The sequence below is a fragment of the Pinus tabuliformis genome, chromosome J, assembly GCF_031772625.1.
Source record: "Pinus tabuliformis cultivar Carrire ecotype Pingquan chromosome J, CPIR1, whole genome shotgun sequence".
Lineage (NCBI taxonomy): Eukaryota > Viridiplantae > Streptophyta > Pinopsida > Pinales > Pinaceae > Pinus > Pinus tabuliformis.
The window spans coordinates 109,314,633-109,338,385 of NC_142295.1; the positions used below are offsets into that span (position 1 = coordinate 109,314,633).

The window sequence follows — 23,753 nt, forward strand, 5'->3', positions numbered from 1 at the left end:
CATAATTAAATATAACTTCAAAACAATAAAATAATTTATACCCATAAGAATTCAATTCTCACATAACCAATCAATTTATAATACATCATTGATTATGTGTACAACTTAATTTTTAATCATAATCATTTAGTTCGTAATGTTTCTTTTACGATTTTTATTTACTCTCCTTAGTCTAACTGTCCCATAATTTATTTAAGACTAATTCTTAAATTAATTACAAAATGGACTCTAAAAAGTTATAAACTATTTCTTTAAATAATTTGCAAAAACTGCAAATTTGAAATATTCAAAACAAAAGACTAAACTATTTCAAATATTCAAATATTGAAATATTCAAATGCATAAACTATTTCTTTTAATTTGCAAACACGCATAAAACAAAAGGGGGTATTCAAGGATAGGGAAACATTTTAATCATAATGATAGCCCAATTTGAGTTTTAGGGGGCGACAAAAATTATAGGGAGGAGCTTTGTCATTTAAAACCCCAAAACCAAAAACCAATTTCTCTTTGTATTTCGGCTGGGCTTTATTCTTGCCTATTTCTTGAACAGCCGGCCTCCAAACAATTCCAATTATAAATTATAAACGTGGTAAACAATTTCAGCATCTTATCTTATTCTAATCTTTTGTGAGAATGCCGAGAAAAATATTGAACCCGTATTTGGCAAACAATTTGGCCAACAAATTCAAAATATTAATGAACGCTAGCCTCAGATCCCATCCACGTAATCTCATTGGATTCTACACTCAAAATAGCTCTTATAATTTGAACTAAACATCGATTATTCGGTTTCATTCGAAAAACTTGTAATATTCAATTAATGTTTTATTGAAAAAATCAGCACAATTGAATATGTACATATAAGAAATGCACGCATAGGGTTTCTAAACAGCACAAAGCCGGAACCCTCTGCGCATATATGGAAATTGATTGTTATGCTTAATAGGCCATGCCCAAAAATAAGAATTCGTTTCTTGGCCAACACACAGCAACGCAGAGATAAAAGGGCTCTGATACCAAAATGTAAAAATTCTACAGTTTAAACAACGATTCTATATGCGGAATAACTGAAAGAATCGTTTTAAAACTTAATGCCCAGAAATAAGAATTACCTCCAGCCATGGTGATGTTTTTGATGCAGGCCACAGTCCACGTGTTTCTTCTTCAGCACTCCAGCTTCAAACCAAGCAAAAAGAAAAGAATACAAAAATTCTGAAGGCACTTCCAAGCTCTGCTCTCTCAGCTAGATGGTGTAAAAATTGAAGGGAAATTGAGATGCAAGCTTGGGGACCAAACAAATGAATTTATAGCCAAGCTTCCATCAAGCTTCTGATGGCTATGTGTCAGGTGTTCCACAGATCAAGGTAGAGAACTCCAGATGGAGTAATGGACCACTTCAGTGGCTCCCAACAATAAATTTATTAACTGCAGTTGATTTCCTTAACTTAAGGAAATTACTGCAATTGGTTTCCATAAATTAAGGAAAGACTGCAGTCTAAATTGCATAATTGTAGGCAGCAATTGTTCGGAATATTAATGGAGCTTAACAATCCATGTTTTCTAATTGAGAAAATTTGCAACAGCACGTCTTAATTATTTCGCCCTTCCCCGCGCCTCCTTAAAAGAATTACATTCATGTATGACGTTGTCTGTAGATTCAATTTATGTGAACTCATCCATAGTTTTGTTCAAATTTTATATAAATTCCCAGACCTGACGTCAATAACAACCAGTTGCAATTCCAAAATTTAAATAGTCGGGAAAAAAAAAAAATATATATATATATATATATATATATATACTGTGAAAATTTTATAAATTCATACTTTCTAATTGAGGAAATTTGCAACAGCGTGTCTTCATTATTTTGCCCTTCCCCGCCTTCTTACTCGTCCATAGTGTTCCGCTATCAAGTCCTCCTTACTCGTCCATTGTGTTCCGCTATCAAGTCCGAACTCAAGGGATTAAGCTGCAAATATATGGGCAGGATTTGATTCCCCAACCCATGCTTATCATTGCCAAATATATAGGCAGCATCATTCGATATCCTGACCTCTGCGAGTAGGAAATTGGACTGAGCAGAGAAAGAGTGATATGTAACCGCACTATATATAAGTTGCAAATCTACAGACCTGCATACGCTAAGGAAGCCACGGTGCTCACTCACTTTCTCTCAAAAGTTTGACATGTCGGAACCATCTTTTGAATGGCACTTGGTGTCATTCGAAGCTATTTGACATATGTCAACCACCAGCTGAATTATTATATGCATTATTAAATTAGTTATAGAATAATAATTGAGAGAATGATTTTTTTTCAAGTCATTTCTATGATTAATGGCGGCTTGTCCTCTAAGTACGATACAAAAAATAAAAGGGTCACACGAATATTAAAAAAAAAAAAAAATAGATTTTAATTTTCGAAAGCCATTTTTATACTAGTTTGTTAGGTTGATATGATTGATACTGGTTTATATTAAGGATGATGTTTTGTTAAGTTACACATTTTTGTTAGGTTGATATGATTGATATAGGTTTATATTAAGGTTGATGTTTTGTTAAGTTACACATTTATGTTTGTATTTACGTTAAGTGAATGTATATAATAATGGTTGGAATATTTTAAAGTATGATTTAATAAGTAAATAAATTTATTTTGTTTTTAATGATTTAAAAAAATAAAAATTAGAATTTTATTAAAATCCTAATATTATTTAATTGACAATATTTTATTTTTATTTATTTTAAAAATTAAATTAGAATTTCATGATGGTGTGACTATTCTCACGTCTATTCAATGTTATATATGCAAGAATTTGTATTTTCAATCTTGATGATTTGCTTTTCCAAAGACATTGCTTTCGAGTTTAAAAAACATACATGCCTTTTAATAGTTTACTGGAGGATTTATGATATGACGAAGGTGTAAAAAATTTTAAAATAGCTTTTAAGAGTTTATGGATAGGCATCGAATATCCATCAACTAATTCAACCCGATTATTGCAATATCTAAAAGGTAAATTTATGACATGATTCATATATATAGTGTTTAATACTTTACTTTATGGTATCGTCAGATTGTAAAATAAGAGTAAATAGTTTATAAATAGGTAAAAAAAGAAAAATTATATATATATATATATTAATTCCAATGCCTCCAATTGAAGTTGAAACGTAGAATAATTAGATTACTGCTTAAAAATTGATTTCATTTTCATGAGTATGTTTTCAGATTTTATAAAAGATATATTATAAGATTGTTGATGGGATATTGAATAAAAGTAGTTGTAATTTTGGTAATATATTTTGATGGGATATTGAATAAAGTATTATGATGGGTATTAAATAAAATTTATAATAATAAAATATTTCTGGGTTTTGTACCATAATTTTATAAAATTAATTAATGATAATTAATATAATATATATTGAGACTTTATATTATAATAGATTTTACCATATATGTTATGGAAGTCTATCAAGCAATCAAATCAGCTCAATATAACATGTCAAGTCAAAAGAGAAACCTACAAAGGGCATATTTGTATACATTATATTGAGACTTTATTAATATGGGGATTTTATTAAAATAAATTTTAAATATTTTTATATATATTAATATAATTAATTTTGAGCATTATGTCCAAACTATGAGGAGAAAGGAATTAAAAGGTAAATTATTCTTGTTCAACTCATTTATTTTGTAAATATTTTATAGCATGATTAGGTAAATTACGAAATAAATACTATGGTCTATGAAGACCCATACATCTTACTAAGAATTATTAGGCATTAGAATAGAATACCCTGCATTAGCACAAGAAGGTCGCGAGACCACCCTTCTTGACCTTGGTACCAGTAAGACCCTCCTAGCAAGGTAAAAATAGCAAAAAAAATATACCCGTTTGTAAATTTGAAATTGCAAAATTATATGTTAAATCTGAAAGTATATCTTAAATTTTTACAATTTTATTATGTATACAAGAAACACTACGATGGTAAGGACATATCAGTGACGACGACGTGATCGGGCAGCATCACCATCATTAATGCCACCACCATCGTCATCACCATCTCCATTGCCACCACCATCCCCGCCACCATCGAAACCATCATCAACACCAATCGCTCCAGCACTGGAGTTGACTGTTATAATGCGCTCATTGGAAGCCATATTGGAAACATTAAAAGGGTCGACAACAGCTAAAACCAAAAAAAAGCAACCTCAACCCGAAGAAACAAATCCAGCGGAACCCAAAAGTTCTGAGAATAGACAATCAAAGGAAGATATTTATAGGGAGCTGCAGAAAATTAAACTCCCAGAATTTTCAAGAAGACGAGCTGGAGAATGTGCTGAAGCATGGTTAGAAGGAATGAACATATGCTTTGCAATAAGAGAGTACTCTTCTACTTCAAAAACAAAAAATGTTGTATTTGATTTGGTGGGGAAATCTGGAAAAACAATTACACTTCACAACAGATAATGCCCACTTGGGAATTGTTCGAGGAAAGATTTCGCGCTAAGTATTTACCTCCATATTTTCAAGAACAAGAAGTCGAGGCCTTTCATATGTTAGTCCAAAGTAACAAGACAATGGAAGAATATGAAATAAGGTTTATGGAGCTTGTGAAATATATTCATTATTTGGATTCTAATGAACATCAAGCTTAGCGCTTCATATATGGGTTAAATCCTCATATCAGAGCCATGGTTAAGATGTGGAAGCCATCATCAGTAGCTGAGGTAGTAGAATGTGGCCATTATGCAAAAGAGCATCTAGCAGTAAAAAGGGATGCCAGGCCAACAGAGCCTCTACAACTAGGGTTTCCAAGAAAGGCTCCCTGAAACTTTTGGGAAGAAACTCAAGACCACCTCCTTATGATAATAGATTTACCCCAAGAGGAGTAGGAGCAAGAGCTCCCATGGCAGTTAATACTATAGTTGCTGAATTATCAAACACAAGTCCATGGAAATCTCGTGGAACTGCTAATAGAGAAAGAAACGTGAGAGGGAGTGGCATAAGAGGACAAAGCTCCTTATCTAGAAACTCACAATATGATTTAAGAGGACCGACCCAGGTTAATTGTTGGGGATGTGGGGGACCGCATTTTCAACGTAATTGTCCAGAAGCTTCGTCAAGTATAATGCACAGAGCAGGAAAAGAACCAGCATCAAATACCCAAGGCAATCATAGAATCCATGTAGTAGTCAACAACAATCAGGGAGCACATCAATCCACTGTAGTGGAATCCTCGGGTATTATTAATGGTATAAAACTCAAAATCTTATTTGATACTGGCGCCATGAATAGTTTGATTTCGTCATATGCATTAAATAAATGTGAGTTGGCAACTCGCAAGCAAAATGATTTCAGACAGGTAGAAATGGCCTCAGCAGAACTCCAATTCGTAGACTTAAGTGTGGAGGAATGCAAAATTGATCTAGGGGTCTGTTTGACTAAATTAAAAGTTTATGCCACATCCCTAGGAACTTATGACCTCGCCATAGGTATGGATTGATTAGAAGCTCATCAAGCTTGGGTACATTGTTATGGGAAAAGAATTCTCTTTACAAATGATAAAGGAGAGACGATCCAAATTCAAGGTATCAAGAGAAAAGTATCTTTACGCTTCATATCAACAATGAAAATGAAGCGTTGCTTAAGGAAAGGTTGTCAGGCATATGCAGTTGAAGAAGTAATCAAGGAAAAAGGACCATCCTTAGAATAATATCCAGTGTTATCCGAATTTCCGGATGTATTTCACCTTGGGGTGCTCCTGTAATTTTTGTCAAAAAGAAAGATGGTTCATTACGGTTATGCATGGACTATCGAGACTTGAATCGAGCTACAGCAAAAAATCGATATCCAATGCCTCGAATTGATGACCTCTTCGACCAAATGAAAGGAGTTGTTGTCTTTTCAAAAATTGATCTACGATCGAGCTATCATCAGCTAAGGATTAAGGAAAACGATATTTCTAAGGCTGCATTTTGAACACGCTTTGGGAATTATGAATTCACTATGGTACCATTTGGGTTGACCAATGCACCAGCAGTATTCATGAACCTTATGAACAACATTTTCCGCAAATATCTTCATCAATTTGTACCAGTTTTCTTAAATGATATTCTCATCTACTCCAAGAATGAGAAAAAGCATGAAGACCATTTACGCATAGTATTATCCTGCCTTAGAAAACATCTGTTATATGGAAAGTTATCCAAGTGTTCTTTCTTTCAGAAAAAGATTCATTACTTAGGTCATATCATATCTGGTGAAGGAATCTCAGTAGATCTTGAGAAAGTAAAGGCAATCATGGAATGGCCAATACAGAAAAATGCACTTGAAGTGCGAAGCTTTATGGGTTTAGCTGGTTACTGCCGAAGATTTGTGGTAGGATTCTCCAAAATTGCAAAGCCAATTACAACTCTCCAACGTACAGGTGTTAGGTATGAATGGACTGAGGAATGTAATAAAGCATTTTCTGAACTCAAAAGATTTTTGACCTTTGCACCAATCTTATGAGTCCCTAATATGGACAAAGATTTTACTGTATGTATTGATGCATCCAAGCAAGGATTAGGTGCAATATTAATGCAGAATAGAGGAGTAATAGCGTATGCCTCAAGAAAGTTAAAGCATCATGAAAAACTCTATGCCACTCACGATTTAGAGTTAGCCGTTGTAGTACTAGCTTTAAAAATATGGAGACACTATCTAGTAGGATGAAGCTTTATGCTCAAAAGCGACCATCAAAGTCTACAATACCTATTTACTCAAAGAGATTTGAATGTTAGCCAAAGACGATGGAGTGAATTCCTAAGTAAGTATGACTTTGGAATATCATACATTAAAGGAAAAGAGAACGTAGTGGCAGATGCTTTAAGCAGAAGACCTCGAATATTGTTGAAAAATGTGCAACAAGAAATGATAAATTTAGAATGTGCTAAAAATAGACCTGCTAAAAATAGCATGTCTAAAAATAACATGTCTAAAAATAGCAGTTTGGCCAGTGAGGTCATTGACCACATTGGATGAGAGGTGAAACTGCTAAAAATAGAAAGTTCTAAAAATAGCATTTCTAGGTCCCTTCTTATTTATAGCAGTCCCTAGTCTATCTATAGGAAGTAAAATCAATTTTGGTCTTAACAGCAGTTGGAAATATTAATTAATTAATTCAGTTGAGTTAATTAGTTAAGGAAATTCGAATTTGAAGTCTTTGTGAGCATGCACATGAGTTGTCCCACTGATTGAGGAATTTATCCTTAATCTCCTCCACTGATTGAGGGAATAAGTATGAGTTCTATAATGAGAGAATCAGTTGACTTAGTCCAGTTAGATTATTTTAACAAGTTGTTAAAATAATAAAATATAGTTTGTTAATGCTTGCATGCATGTGACAACTATTATTTTAGATAACTGAGAATTCACTCATGGATAATTGTTGCATGTCAGTTCTGTCAGAGACCCAGTTAAGATCAGATGCGGGACAGTGTACTATCAGATGCTTGGATATTTCTAGTAAGTATTCCTTGCATGGAGAAGGATCTATTATAGGAGATTGGAGGACTTGTGGCCTATATATTGAGGCCTAGGTAGTCCATGATTATCATCTTCTGATTGAAGATCATCAGGATCTTCTGATTACAAAGAGAGCAGGATAGCTATTGAGCTGATTCTTTTTATATGTTCAAGAGGATTTCCACTTGATTGATAATACAGTGTTGGGGTTTTATGCTGGTTATATTCTGTGTTATGTGTGATTGATATATTCTGTGTTATGTATGATTGATTCCTTCTTATCAGTTATATGTGTTCTTATTGATCTTGCTCATGGTTGATTAAGCTTCCGCTAAATTGTTTGTAGAAATAGATCAAGTGTTTTGCTTTAGTACATTGCATTCCCAGGTTGATCTACAGGTGGAAAATTTCTACATGGTATCAGAGCTAGCTAATTTGTAGAAAAAGTTCTACATGGTATCAAAACTAGCTGATTTGTAGGAAAAATTCTACAAAATTCTACAAATATTTTCCCTCATACCTATCAAAGTAGACTTAAGGCAACGAGTACTAGAACATCTCATAAGAGATAGTTAGTATTTAAAGGTAAGATCTAGTCTTGATAGTAAAAAGTCAAAAGAACCTAAGTTTGAGGGGTATGAACTAGAAGATGATGGAATCTTGCGAAATCATGGAAGGATGTATATTCCTGATAATGGGGATCTCTAAGACACGATCCTTAAGGAAGCCCACAAAGCAGTGTATTGTGCACATCTCGAGGTAAAGAAAAGTATATTGATACCAAGAAATTCTTCTTCTAGTCAGGCATGAAACGCGATACCGTTCAATTCGTTGCAAAATGTCTTAAATGTCAACAAGTAAAAGTTGATCATTGTCACCCAGCAAGTCTCCTGCAACCTCATGACATTCCTATGACCAAATGGGAGATCATTTCTATGGATTTTATCATTGGGCTACCTCTTACTTCACAAAGACACAATGCTATTCTGGTGGTAGTGGATAAATTAAAAAAAAAACGCTCATTTCATTCCCATAAGGGATACTTACGAAGTTGCTGACATAGCCCGAGTATTCATAAATGAAATTATCAGATTTCATTTAGTACCGAAGAAGATCATATCAGATAGAGACTCACGATTCACTTAAAGATTCTAGACTTGCATGCAGTCAGCCTTAGGAACTCAACTAAATTTGAGTACAGCTTATAATTCTGAGATTGATGGGCAAACAGAAAGGGTAAATCAAGTACTAGAAGATATGTTGATGATGTACGTTATGGATCAGCAATCACACTAGGAAAAGTATTTATCCTTAGTCGAATTTGCATATAATAACAATTATCACAGTTCAATCGAAATGTCTCCATTTGAAACATTATACGGTAGACCTTGCAGAACACCGTTAAGTTGAGACAAGTTAGAAGATCGGGTGATAGTAGGACCAGAATTAATCCAAGAGATGGAAGAACAGGTAAAACAAATTAGACAACGGTTAAAAGAAGCACAGGAAAAAAAAGAGTTATGCTAATGCTCATAGAACAAATAGAAAGTATGAAGTAGGGGATCAGGTTTCGTCTCCATCAAACCAAATAAAAGCATTATCCGATTCAGAAAAGAGACAAAGTTGTCACCCCAATTTATCGGACCATTTAAAGTCCTGGAAAAAGTTCGACCTGTCGCCTATTGTCTTGCACTGCCACTTCACTTGCATAAAGTTCATAATGTATTTCATGTATCTATAACAAGGCATTACATAGCTGAAAAATCTCATAACCTTCAATGGAAAGAACTGCAGGTATCGGACGAGGGAATAATTTCGGTTGAACCATTATGTATACTAGAACGTAGGGTTCGACAGCTCAGGAATCTTCTGGTAGACCAAGTTAAGGTCTAGTGGGACAACTATAGCCCTGGATCGGCTACTTGGGAAGATACATAAATCATATGTCAAAAATACTCTAACTTGTGTCAATTTTGAAGAACTTTAAGCCATATTTTGTATTTACTTTACTTTAAATCAGGTACTCAAAACCATTTTGGAAGGATCACATAAAAAAGTGAATTTTTTTTATGTTATTGAAATATGATATATGTTATCTGCTTAATTCTAGTGGTACATGGATACCAAGATGAAATACATTATTTAAATTAACCTTACTGAATTATGGATACCATGATGAAGTTCAATATTTGATTAACCTTGCTATAAAATCTAAATCATGATTTATGATATGAATTAAGATATCTATAATTTTGTTTCATTTATGCATATCGATATGATTAATGAGATAGAAATAAAAGAATGATTACAATTTCAATATGAAAGCCAATAACATGAGCCGGACATGACCAAGTATGTTATACTGTAGATAACATGTATGAGCTATACATAAATTGTTTATTTTATATATATTGACGCATATGTTATAATATATGGACAAGTGTTTACGTTGCAGATAGCATCGTCACCAAAATGACCACGTGATGACAAAAACTTTAGTACAATTAAGGCTCAATGAGGTTCCATGATAGAGCGTTGACCCTAGTGCCGCTAGGAGGGGTAGAGGTATTTTACCCACCGTTTATCCTCCAAAACCTGGAGTCATGGGAGGACTATGCGAATCACGCTCCCCTAGACGTGTAATGATGACTGCCAGATGCCTATTGGGCAATCAGGTTGATATAATCGACGTTGATAGCCTTGAGAGTCTATGAATGGTTAGTCAGTAAAGCTGACGCCATGGCACACTCCAGTAGAGGACGGATAGGATGGAAGTGGAAGAGATTAGGAAGGATAAGATGATTCTAGAGTAGCTTGGGAACCCAACAGGTGCAGAACATGAATATTATAGTTGTAAAATCTTAAAATATTCAAGAAAATAAATTTTAAGTAACCATATAAAACAAATTCAATCCTAAAATACAAAGAATTATATGCTCACACTAATCATTAATATATTTTGGAAACCCTAACTTCGGGACAAAATTTTTGGAAGGAGGGATGTATGTAATGACCCACCTACAACTATAAATAAAATACAAATATTAGCATACATACGAGACCTCCATATGATAGCTATGTATGCATGGACCCGCATGTATCGCACTATATATAGGCTGGTTACCACGGGAGGAGATATAAATTAAGGTAATGAATTAATACCTCACCAGAATATCATATATATCAAATTAGTAAGTAATACGTATACCACCTTATATATATATATATAAGCTAAAAGAAAATGTTAATTTTAATTTACAAATTAAAATTAATAAAATAATAATATACATTAATTAAAATTATAAACTAGATTTATCAAATTACTTTATTAAAATAATAATAAACTTTAATCAAATCAAATATACGTAAACAAATAAAATCAACAAAATCAAATGAGATTTGATTTTATAAAAGTTACACGTAACAAAACAATGACATGGAGATGGGAGGAAGGCGGTGGACGAGGAATTAAAAGGAGGAAGGAAATCTTGAGGAGGGGGAGGAAGGAGAACAATTTTAACACAGAGGTACAGACAGGAAGGAGTCTTGATTGTACTGGAGTTTTTGGGCACGGGGGATCAGATTGCTTCGATTGGAAAGCATTATGAGACTGAGTACCTAGGTTGTACCCAGTTCAGCAGGGAGGTTTTGGCCGTTTTGGTAACGCAACCAGAACAAGAATTGCAGCAGAGCAGACAGGTTGGTATTCATTAGATAAACTGCTTAAATTATGTATTTAAATTACATATTCTGGTATTTTGAATTTAGGGCTCTTACAAGAAGTTCCATACTATAATTCTTTTAGTGAGACCAGATTGTTCCTTAGTATATTGTACAGGCAAAGTTTGGTGCCTATTCTCTTCACCTTAATGCAATCCTCAAGCTTATCATTTGTGTTTATACTTTATAGAGTACAAAACTTCACAAACTCAGAGACTCCTCTTTAACATGCAACATGTACTCCTTTTGGCGTTATGCTCTTCCAAGAGACGTGCATCCCTTGGTTAGTTGGCTCCGCACCCGTATTGGTTCTTTAAGGTTGTTTCTTGTGTTGTTGGGTATTTCAATTGATCACCTCCCTCCCCACTGAATCTCCTTTGACATCCCTTCTGTTGATTTGGGGTAGCATCGGATGTGCTCTAGCCACGAAAATTGGTGGAGAGGCTAAAGCACATGAGATCTCCAAGACCCAGAAATGGTTTGGGCAGAATCTAACCAGTTTGGTAGATATTAAAATAAATAATATTGTTAATGGAGTCCCTAAGTCTAAACTTAGGGAATATAAAATATTAATCTGAATTAATATAAAATTGAGCTAGAATGGTCCAAAAGTCATGGATCAAGCCAGATCTAATCTTATCCGTTGATTAGGGACTTAATCTCGGCCGTTGAATCATCAACAAGAAAAGTATAAGAAGAGGCTTGAGGGTCAGTTGGAGAACACACCGAATTGATCAAGAATTCGATTCTCTGGGGCAGGGCTTACTGAGGAAATCAAAGGAGTGATCTGACTTGCAGCTAAGGGACAGTGAATATAGTAGCAGAGAGGCAGAGAAAGTATCGAGAGCATCAGCGCAGAAGCCGGGAGAGGGTTGACGTAGAGCCAGCTAGAGGCCACGCAGAGGCAGCCAGGAGCTGCGCAGAGCCTGAGGAGGGCCAGCGTAGGAGATGCAGATGCTCTTGAGGCTAGCGCAGAGCCTCGAGAGGCTGACGCTGGGCCAGAGAGGCTGATGCAGACCCTATAGGCTGACGTTGGGAGATTTCATGGGGCAGATTGGAGCTAGAGAGCTGGATAGGGTGACGCAATCCCTATCTGGGTGACGCAGAGCAGCAGAAGTGCTGCAGTGTTGTTGTGGGATCATTCATCTGTTGATTTAGCCGGAATATCTGTCTTCGACTGAGAGGTACTACTGCCGAGGGCATTCTCTGTTGGGTGAGTCATTTCTGGCACCAAGGTTGTATTCTGAAAACTGCATAATAATAAAACCCTCTGATCGCTGCACCGATTTTCCCGCATTGGGTTTTTCCGGGAACATTAGTCCAAAAATAACGGTGTCATTTGTGTGCTTGTTTCCTTCAGTTGGTGATCTGTATGTGTTGAGACTGTACTTGTATTTATTTTCAGTATTTACATGGTAAATAACTTGTTAATTAACAGAACAAGTATGAAGAAATAAATCAGATAGTAGAGGAAGAATTTCTAACGGGTTAAACTTAGGAATTCCAACACCTTCCCACCTCCTCCCCCCAAAGGAGGAATTAATTCTACGATTAGGGAAGATATTTGTAAGAGCTCCACTTCACCATTTTGGACTAGAGTCTAGATCATTCAGGTCTCTAAGTCCCAAGATGGCCTTTTAATTGGAGTACTTTCTCTAGATCTTTGATGGGTTATTATTCAACTGCACTATCTTTAGATTGATATATTAGATGAGCTTTAGTTTCCTCTTGGCCAACTTGGGTGCGCTTGCCTTAGTTGAGCATTAAGATAGATCACCATCTTCCCAGTGTAGATTGGATCTGCAGATTTTGGCCTTTGCTTGAGGTAGGGATCAACGAACAATTTATATTTAGATGTCCTATCTATTACAAGAATAGACATAGGTTCCATTGCCTCTACAGGAATGCACAAAACTTTATTGACAGTTCGTTAGATACTTTGTTCGGCAACACCATGCCTAGTACCTAATGTGACAGAATGAAAATCCAAAGCTTAAACTTGTATCATATATAATTGCTTCTCTTTTGTTCCTTTTACATGGGTTTCCTCCATAAAATATTAAAAGCCTTGGCATAAGTAAGTTTGACATCTGGTACCCTTGAGATTTCTTAATCCTTTTTGAGTTGTACATGCAAGTTGTCATCATAAGCTTCCTCTCTCATAGCGATGGTTCCCCCTTAGCTAGGGCTTTAGAAAACTATATAAAAAAGTCTGAAACTGATTAGCAATTTGATTTGTCTTATCAAGATGGCACCCTTTACAGCAAAATGTGTACTCATCTGTTCCTTTATCCACGAGGTTTTCTATTTTCTCTATATGAGATTACCTTTTCAGGGCATCAGGTTTGGCATACTAAATAATGGTTCCAGAGAACAGGATTTGACAGGCTATATTTATTATTTACCATAAATACCTAAAAGTTTTACATTTTTAAATTACATGCTGTGATCCACAGATTCTTGTAGAAACACGATATTAAATCATCTGCAGTAAATTTCAGATCTACAACGAATGCTAATTCTGTATGATAAAAGCCATCAGTATCAAAGAGTTCACATGATTCTGCATAAGTACAAGTCCAACCAAAATGCAGCAAAGTTCTCAATTGAATGATTTATGTCAAATGTACCAAAAAGTAAAAATGAAAACAAGAGGCAGGATTTTCATAGCTCACAGGATAATAATTTCCAGCAATCACTTCATGTATTCTCAAATTCCAATCCTTCCTGTAATTCCTTACCTGTATTATCCAACATATAAGCATCAGGAACAAAAATATAAAGTCCCTTCTCATATGCTAAATGCTGGACAAAATGTCAATAATTGGATCATTGGAAATAAACTAAACAGAAAATTGTCTATATATGTATGTAGAGATTTAGAGGGTATCCAAAAAAATAATCAAATCAAAATACCCATGGTTAGGTAGCCCACTATTTCCTCTCATCTAATTCAATAGGAACCAACCTTCTACTCAGTCTTGCAAACAGAAACCAAACATATCAAAATAATCCGATAGAGAGCAATGTTTGATGCAGGTGTATTTTACAGAATATAGTTGTAGTTTACGGAATGATGTATGAAATGTTTATGAGATGCAGTAAACCTGTTCAAAATTAACAATTCAATGACATAAGAAGCTCATGGCAACCTAGCTTGCTATGAGATCCTATTCATAATCTACAACTTTAGGTAGGATGCCTAATCTAGGAAAGCTAAAACAGAGGGTAACATATATATATATATATATATAGTCTTAACTGTCCAATCCTTTATTGTAGAATTTTCCTTTGTAGTGTACTGTCCAGGCTGTGCAATGTTTCTCTAAGCTGGAATATAAAACTGATTTGTTTGGTCTTGTTAACAGAAATTTTTACCCCTTTGGAAAATGAATTATCTGATAAATATGGGATAACAAAAGTATGCGCAACACCCTTTGTGTCACTTGCAAATCTCCCTCTCCACTAGGGTTCGTGTTTGCCAACCTCAGGGGTGTGTGATTAGTCTAGCATGTATTGTTTTCACCCAAAAATATGCAGACAAAAAGACAATGCAATGGCTATTTGACCAGCAAATTAGTGGCCAAATAAATTTACAAAATAATGTTTAATATGTGCCAGCAATCAGCCTTTATATGGAAAACTAGAAGGTAAAAAGCATATTCAAATGATGGATTTTACCAAAGAAAATCGCTTATCAACTTTTACCAAATTGCATAAGATCCCATCGAGGCATCAAACAAACCCAAAGAGATAGAGTGGATCAAACCCAATGTTGCACGAAGCGGGGACGTTTTTTGGAAGCGGGGACGCAGAAGCGTCATTTTCCAAAAATCTAGGAAGCGAAGCGCCTGCTATATATATATATTTTTATATTTTTTTGCATTTATACTCTAAACAAACATCCCAAACAAGCGGAAGTGTCCAGGAAGCGTCCAAAACAGGCGGAAGCGTCCGGAAGCGTCCAAAACAGGTGGAAGCACACTTCCGAATATTGGAAGTGCGCTTTCGAGGACGCTTCCTGAACGCATCCGCACGGGACGCGCTTCGGGCCTTAGAACCGGGGGGGGGACGCTTCCTGCAACATTGATCAAACCTAAACTTTCTTCCACAAGAGCCAAGAGACTGGTTGCACCAAGATGACTATTACAAAATAAAGAGCTATAAGAGAGAAGAAAGAAAGAATGATAGAGGCATGAGAGTAATGCTAACGCTCGTTAAAGACAATTCGAGTTGTAAGCTTAGGTTCCCTTGTATTTATAATCTCAGTAAGAGGGGGAAAACTATGAAGAGACATCTTGTCAGCTACTGTATTATTCCTAAATAGAAATGTTAAGTGACAAGAGTGACAAAATGCTCACATGCAACCAAAAAACCAAAAACACAATAGAAATATGAGCAAAACCATGATTTACTCCAAAGAAACTGAGCCATTTTATTATATGTAATGGTAGGAGTACAATGGGTAGGAACAAGTGCACCTGGGCTTGCCAAAGGCAAGCTGGACAAACCCCAGGTGAGAAAGCAAGCTGCCCAATTGCTGGAGAATGACTCTTCATCTATGCTCTACGCTGCCTGGAAATATGCACTGCGGGATGGAATGAGGTCCCTGTTTGAGGCCCCTAGACTGCTCCAAAATTCTTCCAAATTAATCTTGGCCTCTCCTCAATAAACCCAGAAAGACCCAGAAAGGGTTGGGTCTAATTCCAACCTTCCGAATTTGCCCCAATTTCCTTGTGCTCCTCCAACTATTGGGTAATTCAACCCACCTGACAATATCATCTCTCAGCCCTTGCAAAATGATGATAAATGCTAGTAAACTTCCTCCGGATGCCCCCCACAAATCCCAACTCCCTTCATCTCTCCAAATATGCAACCACCCAACTACCACGTGTAGCTAGAAATAGACTTTGCGTAGAACCACGCAACTCCTGAGATAGGGAGAAGGTTACAAAAAAAACTCTAGAGAAAATGTGCCCCAGCAACACTCCAAATCTTCAGCAAAATTGGCCCAATGTTCTCTTGAAAAGCCCACAAATACGTTGCTCCACAAAGAACTCTCTTAGGGAGTGTGTATTCCCTTTACTGCACCTAGTCTGCTGCAATAATCCCATGAATTGCTCGAACAAAGCACTGGAACAACTCCACCATGTAGTCTAGATCTCCTCCTTGGGCTGGCACTCGAAGTCCACCAAAGGTGAGTTGAGATTCTCGCATGAAAATCTCTTGTACTGAACAACACTTGCAGATCTGGCTCAACAGCTCAAGCGTGTTAGGTGAGTGTAAATGACAAAGGTTCAAAAGCCCCCAAAATGATGCATCTCTCACTACTTATCCTTGAGCTCCCCCTTCTCCATGTGGGCCCCATGCATCGACCCCACCTTGGTCTTTCTCCCTCCAAAAGTGCGAGTTTGCTCAAGGGGTGCGTATTCCTCTTTTGGGGTGGTCCCCACCATCCACTACAACTTTGATTTCCCTTTTTCTCCTATGTTGGGACCCTCCTTAGCCAATTTAATTAAGTGGGGTCCTCCTAACCCACTTCCCCTAAGTTAAGCACTCCCAAATCAAAATTGCCATGACTTAGCCAAAATTGCAAAACTAGTGTAGCTGCTGGGTGAAATTAATAAGAGGGGACATTACAGGTACACTTTTGTCAAAATTTATTTTTATGATTTCTGTTAAATAACATACAAGATGGATGTAGAAACCGTCCTTCTCAATAAAAGATGTGTAGATAATGGCTACCTCAAGACCTTGAGGTACATGAGAAGAAGATTAATGATTGAAGAAGATTGTAAGTTTGAAGAAGACATTGGGCTTAGCATTTGTGTTCGACCAAACGTGGGGATCCCTAGGAGAGCTTCTTTCCAACTCGTCTTCTTCAACCGGCAACCAGTAGCACCTGAGAGCCACCTCATAACCGATGTGATGTGCCACTTTATCTCCGTTCCTTGCATTAGTTGTATGTTTCCTCACCCATCTGTTGAGAGCATATGTTAGAAGGTGGGAAATCCAACCCTAAAGGTATGTTTTTCATTGTGCAATCAAGTGCTTATGTTTGTTTTTTGTTGTCACTCAGATTGTACAGGCACCATGACAACAACTCAAGCTAGGGGTTGTCACTTTGATCCCCGCCCACTTTGTTCTAGCTGTCTCCCAATGGGAAGCATCAAAGGCTTGATTAGTGATACCTCCTCCTGTGTTCCAACCACCCAGTTCCTTCGGTGTTGTAGAGATTGTGGCTCTGACAACTGCAAGGCCACTGTCTTAACCACAAGAAAGCTGTTGAATCCCTCAAGCTAGGTGAGAAAGGGTGGCCCTAGAAGTCCATCAACCAAGCTTATGCTTGGAGGTAATTTATAATGCAATTAGGCCTAGAATGCTTATGCAAAAGTTATGACTAAATTCTTGGTTTAAGATTGGTTTAATGTTTAAGTACTTAAAGTTATGATTAATCTTGAATGACAAGAGTACTTATCGAATAAATGTAAAGACAATATTATTACCAAGAGTGTGCCAATTATTAAGTGCCAATGTCAAATCCACAAGATTAACAATTTGCCAATGATTAAGATGCCAATTACTCAAGATTATGATTATCAACAATCAACAATAATGCCAAGATTATGCTCTTTAGACAATATGCCAATATTGAAAGATGCTCAAGGATAAAACTTAAGATGTTGTTGGTTTGGGGTAGCATCGGATGTGCTCTAGCCACGAAAATTGGTGGAGAGGATAAAGCACATGAGATCTCCAAGACCCGGAAATGGTCTGGAGAAATTCTGCCCGACGAAAGAGATATTAAAATAATTAATATTTTTAATGGGTTCTTAAGTCTAAACTTAGGAAAATAAAAATATTAATGGGTATTAATATAAAACTGGGTTAGAAGGTTCTAAATGACATGGATCAAGCCAGATCTAATTTTAGCTGTTGATTAGAGATGTAATCTCGGCTGTTGAAGTCTCAACAGAAAAAGTATAAGAGGAGGCTTGAGGGTCAGTTGGAGACACACAATAGTGATCAGTCAGTTCAATTTTCGAGAGCGAGGTTTGCTAAGAGAAATTGAACCAGTGATCAGTATTGCAGCGACGAGCAGTGAGTGCAAGGCAGAGAGGCAGACGCAGAGCCAGAAGGAGCCACACAAAGGCCAGCAGGGACTGCGCAGAGGGCTAGCGTGAGCCACGTAGAAGCTGCAGGAGTGACGCAGAGGGCCAGAGAGGTCGCGCAGAGCCTCAGAAGGCTGAAGCAGAGGGTTTCAAGCTGACACTGAGCCTCAAAGAGGTGTTGGAGAGGGTTTCGTGGAGCAGACTTTCAAAATATTTGCTTCCGAAGAGAGGTATTACTGCCAGATTTTTTATCTTTGTCGAGTGAGCCAGTGTGGCACCAAGTGTACTCAAGAAAAGTTGCTTAATAATAAAACCCTCAAAACTACTGCACCGGTTTTCCCAAGTTGGGATTTTCTGGGGAAGATTGTCCAAAAATAACGGTGTCCCTTATGTGTTTGTCTATTTCTTTCAGCTATTGATCTGTAGATGGTTAATATTGTATTGTGTTTATTTCAGTGTTTATATGGTTAAACAACTTGTTAGTAATTAAACAAGTAGGCGAAATAAACCAAAGAATACAGATAAAATTTCTAACAGGTAATACTTAGAAATTTCAACATGGTATCAAAGAGTTGTAGATCACAAGAGAGCTGAAGGCACCAACTGAATCAGAGAATTTGTAGTAGAAACAGTTGTCCCGAGTGACAAAAGTTGTTCTTAGGCAGAAAACAACAGAGAAGGGCTGACGCAAAGGACTTGCGTCATCAGTTTGAGCTAGAGAGAGGCCAGCGCAGAAGCAGAGGAAGGCAGAAGAGGCTCACGAAGAGCCACGTAGAGATCAGGAGGGTTGACACTGTTGGCCAGGGGAGCAAATCAGCCTTATCGGGATTGCGCAGAGCCTAGAGGTTCAGTTCTTCAGTTGTTGGGGCATAGGAAGTTGTGGGAAGATTGCAGGGAGTGAGGCTGGTGGTGTGGTGTTCTTGTCAAGGCAGAACAGTACCTAACGGGACAGAACCAAGGTAGAGGGAGTCACTACCTAGGCGAATTTCTAGCCAAGAAATCCAGATCAGTGTTGTAGGAGCATAGGAGATCGGAGAGGTGTGATTCGACTATTGGCAGGAGGATTTCCAAGAGGGAAATCGAGACTCAGAGGGAGTCTAGCAAAGAACTTCTAGGAGGGAATTAGAGACTCAGAGGAGTCGAAAAAGAAGAGCAAAGATGGCCATGAACAAACTAAGAGATCAGGACAGGCTGGACGAGGCGTCCAACTTTGTGATCTAGAAGGCCAGGATCCTGTCCGTTCTGGATAGACATCGCATCAAGGCCTTAGCCTTGAGAACCGTGGTTATCCTAGTCGACCCAGCTGATAACGAAAGGTATGAGGATGTGATGGCCAAGGCGAAATGCATAATCCTTGATGGGGTCAAGGATCATGTGGTTCAGCATATTGCCGAGAAGAATACGGCAAAGGAAATGTGGGACACCTTGATGACATTGTATCAAGACACTTCCGTGCAAAGGAAGATGCTACTGGAGAATCAACTGCGGTCGTACCAGATGCAAAAGGGGGAGCAGATAGATCACTTGCTTAGCAGGTTGCAGGAGATCTGGGACCAACTGACTTCCATAGGGGCCACGCCGGATCAAGAGTTAATAGTGAGGACCTCCGTGAACGCAGTCTCTGAGGAGTGGGAGACATTCGTCCAAAATATTTTGGGCAGAACGAATCTTCCAAGATGGGAAGAATTGTGGGCAGCTCTTCGTCAAGAATAGATCAGACCAGTGATGCAAAAATCGCAATTTTATCGCGATATTATCGGATTATCGCGATTTTTATAATTCAACGATATTATCACCTGATTTTTAAACGGATTTTTTTCATGATTTTTTCAGAAAAAAATCGCGATAAAAACCAAAAAATTGTGATTCGATGGCGTTGTTATCGCCGGGCCGGCGGACAGCGAGTTTATAACACCAAAAAACGACTTTTTTATTCATTTGGACAGACAGCAGCAACGATGGATTGGGAGTGACCTAGGAGAGAAACCTTGGTCGATTGGGAGCTGATTGGAGGAGAAAAACGACTCAAAAACCCTGGTGGATTGAGAGTTGTGGAGGAGAGGATGAATTTTCTCCAACAAACCAGTATGGGCACCAAAAGATTGGAGGAGTTTAGGGCATCATGGGCACAAACAGGATGCACTGTGATGTCAGATGGTTGGACCAACCAAAAGGGGAGAACCCTTATAAACTTCTTGGTTAGTTGTCCCAAGGGGACAATGTTTATGAAATCTATTGATGCATCTTCACATATCAAAGATGCAAAAACTTTATGTGATTTGCTGGATGTGTTTATTTTGGAGGTGGGTGCAGAACATGTTGTCCAAGTCATAACAGACAATGCTGCAAATTATGTTGCTGCTGGCAGGATGCTTATGGAGAGGCATCCTACTTTATTTTGGACACCTTGTGCTGCATATTGTATTGATTTGATGTTGGAGGACATAGGAAAAATTTCATTTGTCAAAGATATTGTTGACTCATCAAAAAGCATTACAAAATTTATATATAATCATACATTTGTGCTTAGCTTGATGAGAAAATTCACCAACAACAAGGAGTTGGTGTGCCCCGCCATTACACGATTTGCCACCAGTTTCATATCTCTTCAATCCCTCTTGAATTCTATGTGGGATGTGAAGAGAATGTTTCTTTCAGAGGAGTGGCGTGCTTTGACAATGAGCCAGAAACTAGAGAGAGAGGCCATATGCAGATTAGTTTCATACCAGGAAGACTTCTGGGCGAGAGTGCAGGAGGTGTGCACCGTTATTGAACCTTTGGTAAAGGTTCTTCGATTAGTTGATGGTGAGAAGCCCGCGATGGGCTGTTTGTATGAGGCCATGGACAGGGCCAAAGAATCCATTCAAGCCTACTATGATGATAAGGGAGATGAGGGGTTTCAGAAACAACTCCTCCTATGGGAAGTGATTGATGAACGATGGAACAACACACTCCATCGTTCCACTCATACTGCAGGGATCTACTTGAACCCCACATTTTATTACCCATGTGGGTTCGTATTTGATGTTGAGATCATGGATGGATTCTTAACCTGTATTCAGAGGATGGTGCGATCTCCAGCAGAACGTACAGAGATCTCCAAAGAAATTGAGACATATAGGATGGCAGGTGGCACATCTGACTTTGACATGGTTGTGACTGATAGGACGACTAAAATGGCAGGTATTTTTTAGTTTGTTTCAAATTTCATTATCTCTTCAAGTTCATAACTTCATACTTTGCTTCAACTTTCAAATTTCATTTTTTTTCTTATATTTATTTAAAATTTTGTTTGTAATTTTGTTGTAGATGCATGGTGGAGAATGTATGGTGCCAGGGTACCCCTTCTGCAAAAGCTTGCCATTTGAAATTTGAATCCTCAGCCAAACATGTAGCTCCTCAAGATGCGAGCGCAACTGGAGTGTATTTGAAAAAATACACAACAAGAAGCGCAACAGGTTACACTTAAAACTAAAGTATTGCAAATTTCCAAATAATTTTTTGAATTCATTAAACAATATTTTTTTATAATTATTATTTCATGATCTTTGTATAGGTTGGAGTCCCAGCGACTTAGTGACATGGTCTACGTCTACTACAATCTTTGATTGTGGGTGAGGCAACCTGAGAGGATACCTAATATGAAGGCCATCTCATTGGATGGGATTGACGCCACTGCTGCATGGAGGGTTGAGGCCGAGAGGCCTCTCATGGAGTCTGTCGATGATTGATTAGAGCAGGAAGTAGTGGAAGGCATAGAGGGGGAGGAGGAGGAGGAGCAACAGGAGGAGGAGGTGACACCACCTACCCGGACTACCCCTGCCACCAGTAGAGGACGTGGTCAACCTGCTATAGCTCCTAGTTCTTCAGCTTCTAGAGCACAGCAGAGTCCACTGCTAACTCCACCGACATCTACATCTAGAGGGAAAGGGAAAGCTATTGCATTTTCTCGCAAGAGGGGCAGAGGAAATCAGTAGTATTAGTCTATTAGACTTTAGTTATTTGGTTCATTTCATTGTATATGACATTATGACTCATGATATGAGATACATTATTATATTTTTTGTTAATATTTTGAAGTTGAGTTGGAACTCGGGAGTCAGGACTTACTATTCAGGACATGATTTACTGTTATGTGTGATGTAGCACTAGAATTGATATTACACATCTTATATATTAGTTCCTTTATCATATTTATGTGTCAATGTATTTATTTTATGTTGTAGATGCTTTAGATATTAAAAAAATTGAAAAAAATGAATATTTTGTATTTTACGATATTTTCCCGATTATTTCCCGATTTTTACGATTTTTTCTAATTTTTTCCCGATTTTTTTCCCTTGCCGATAATATCGCGATAACGATAACTACAACGTTGGATCAGATGACTGACCAAGGTGGGAAGCAGTAGTAAAGGAGCCCGGGTCAAGAAAGAGGAGGAAGAGGATGCAACTTTGGCATCTGCGGGGCAGCAAGGGAAGAGGAAGAAAAAGGACCTCTCCAAGATTAAGTGATTCAACTGTAGGGACCTAGGCCATTATGCAACCCAGTGTCCTAGGAAGAAGAATAAGGGAGAGGCGTCTGACTCCAAGGCAATGCCAACGAAAGCGGAGAAGGAGGTAGAGGATGATGACGATTGTGCCATGAGTGCTCATGTACCTCTAGAGAAGAGGTGGGGAGGCATCGAGCTATAGTCAGGAGGACTACAGGAGATGAGGTGCAAGATCGTTGAGGTACCCAATCTCTTGCATCATATCCGGCTATGGGAGCCCCGAAGAGACAATAGCAAGATGGCACATGTCGGCAGAAGCGGCAGAGAGTGCTAGAGTGCAGGGATCTGTAGTAGCGCGGTGGGGATTGCAGCAGTGCAAGAGGCACAGAGGATGTTGCAGCAGTGCAGGAAGCCACAGAGGGGTTTGCAGCAGTGCAAGAGGCATAGAGGTGTTGCAACAACGCAGATGCAGCAGAGGTTGCATAGTATATCGTCAAAGAGAGCTCAGCATCAGGAGGGTTTCTAGCCTGACAAGGATGTCAGTAGTTGGGTAGATCAGTTACCATCGTCTCAGTAACTGAGTTGCAGTGTAGCAGTAGCAGCGGTAGTGCTACGGGTAGCATGATGCAACATGAGGAGACTCCAGATGCAGTGTTGTGAGGAAGGACCATCAGCAGCACGGATGCAGAGGAGGTGTTGTACAGATGTAGCAGTGGCAGTGGTAGAGCCATGGGCAGTAGTAAAGGATGCAGCAGTGTCGAGGATGTTGGGCAAGAAGGCCAAGCATCAGTACAGGTACCGATGCCGGATGATCAGGCTGATGCTAAGTGGTGGTGTATTACTAGAGCACATTCCTCACTAAGAGGGAGTGTTGATTTGGGGTAGCACCGGATGTGCTCTAGCC

The 23,753-nt window shown here is 38.0% G+C and overlaps 1 protein-coding gene across 1 annotated transcript in view; it reads right to left on the reverse strand.

Annotated features, from left to right (window-relative positions):
* Nucleotides 1-23,753, reverse strand: part of LOC149225769 (alpha-mannosidase-like) — a 438,322-nt gene that overhangs the window by 137,773 nt on the left and 276,796 nt on the right. Inside the window, exon 22 of the mRNA XM_089380011.1 lies at nt 13,921-13,986. Within this exon, the coding sequence (XP_089236137.1) occupies nt 13,921-13,986 (66 nt within the window). The remainder of the gene's footprint in view (nt 1-13,920; nt 13,987-23,753) is intronic.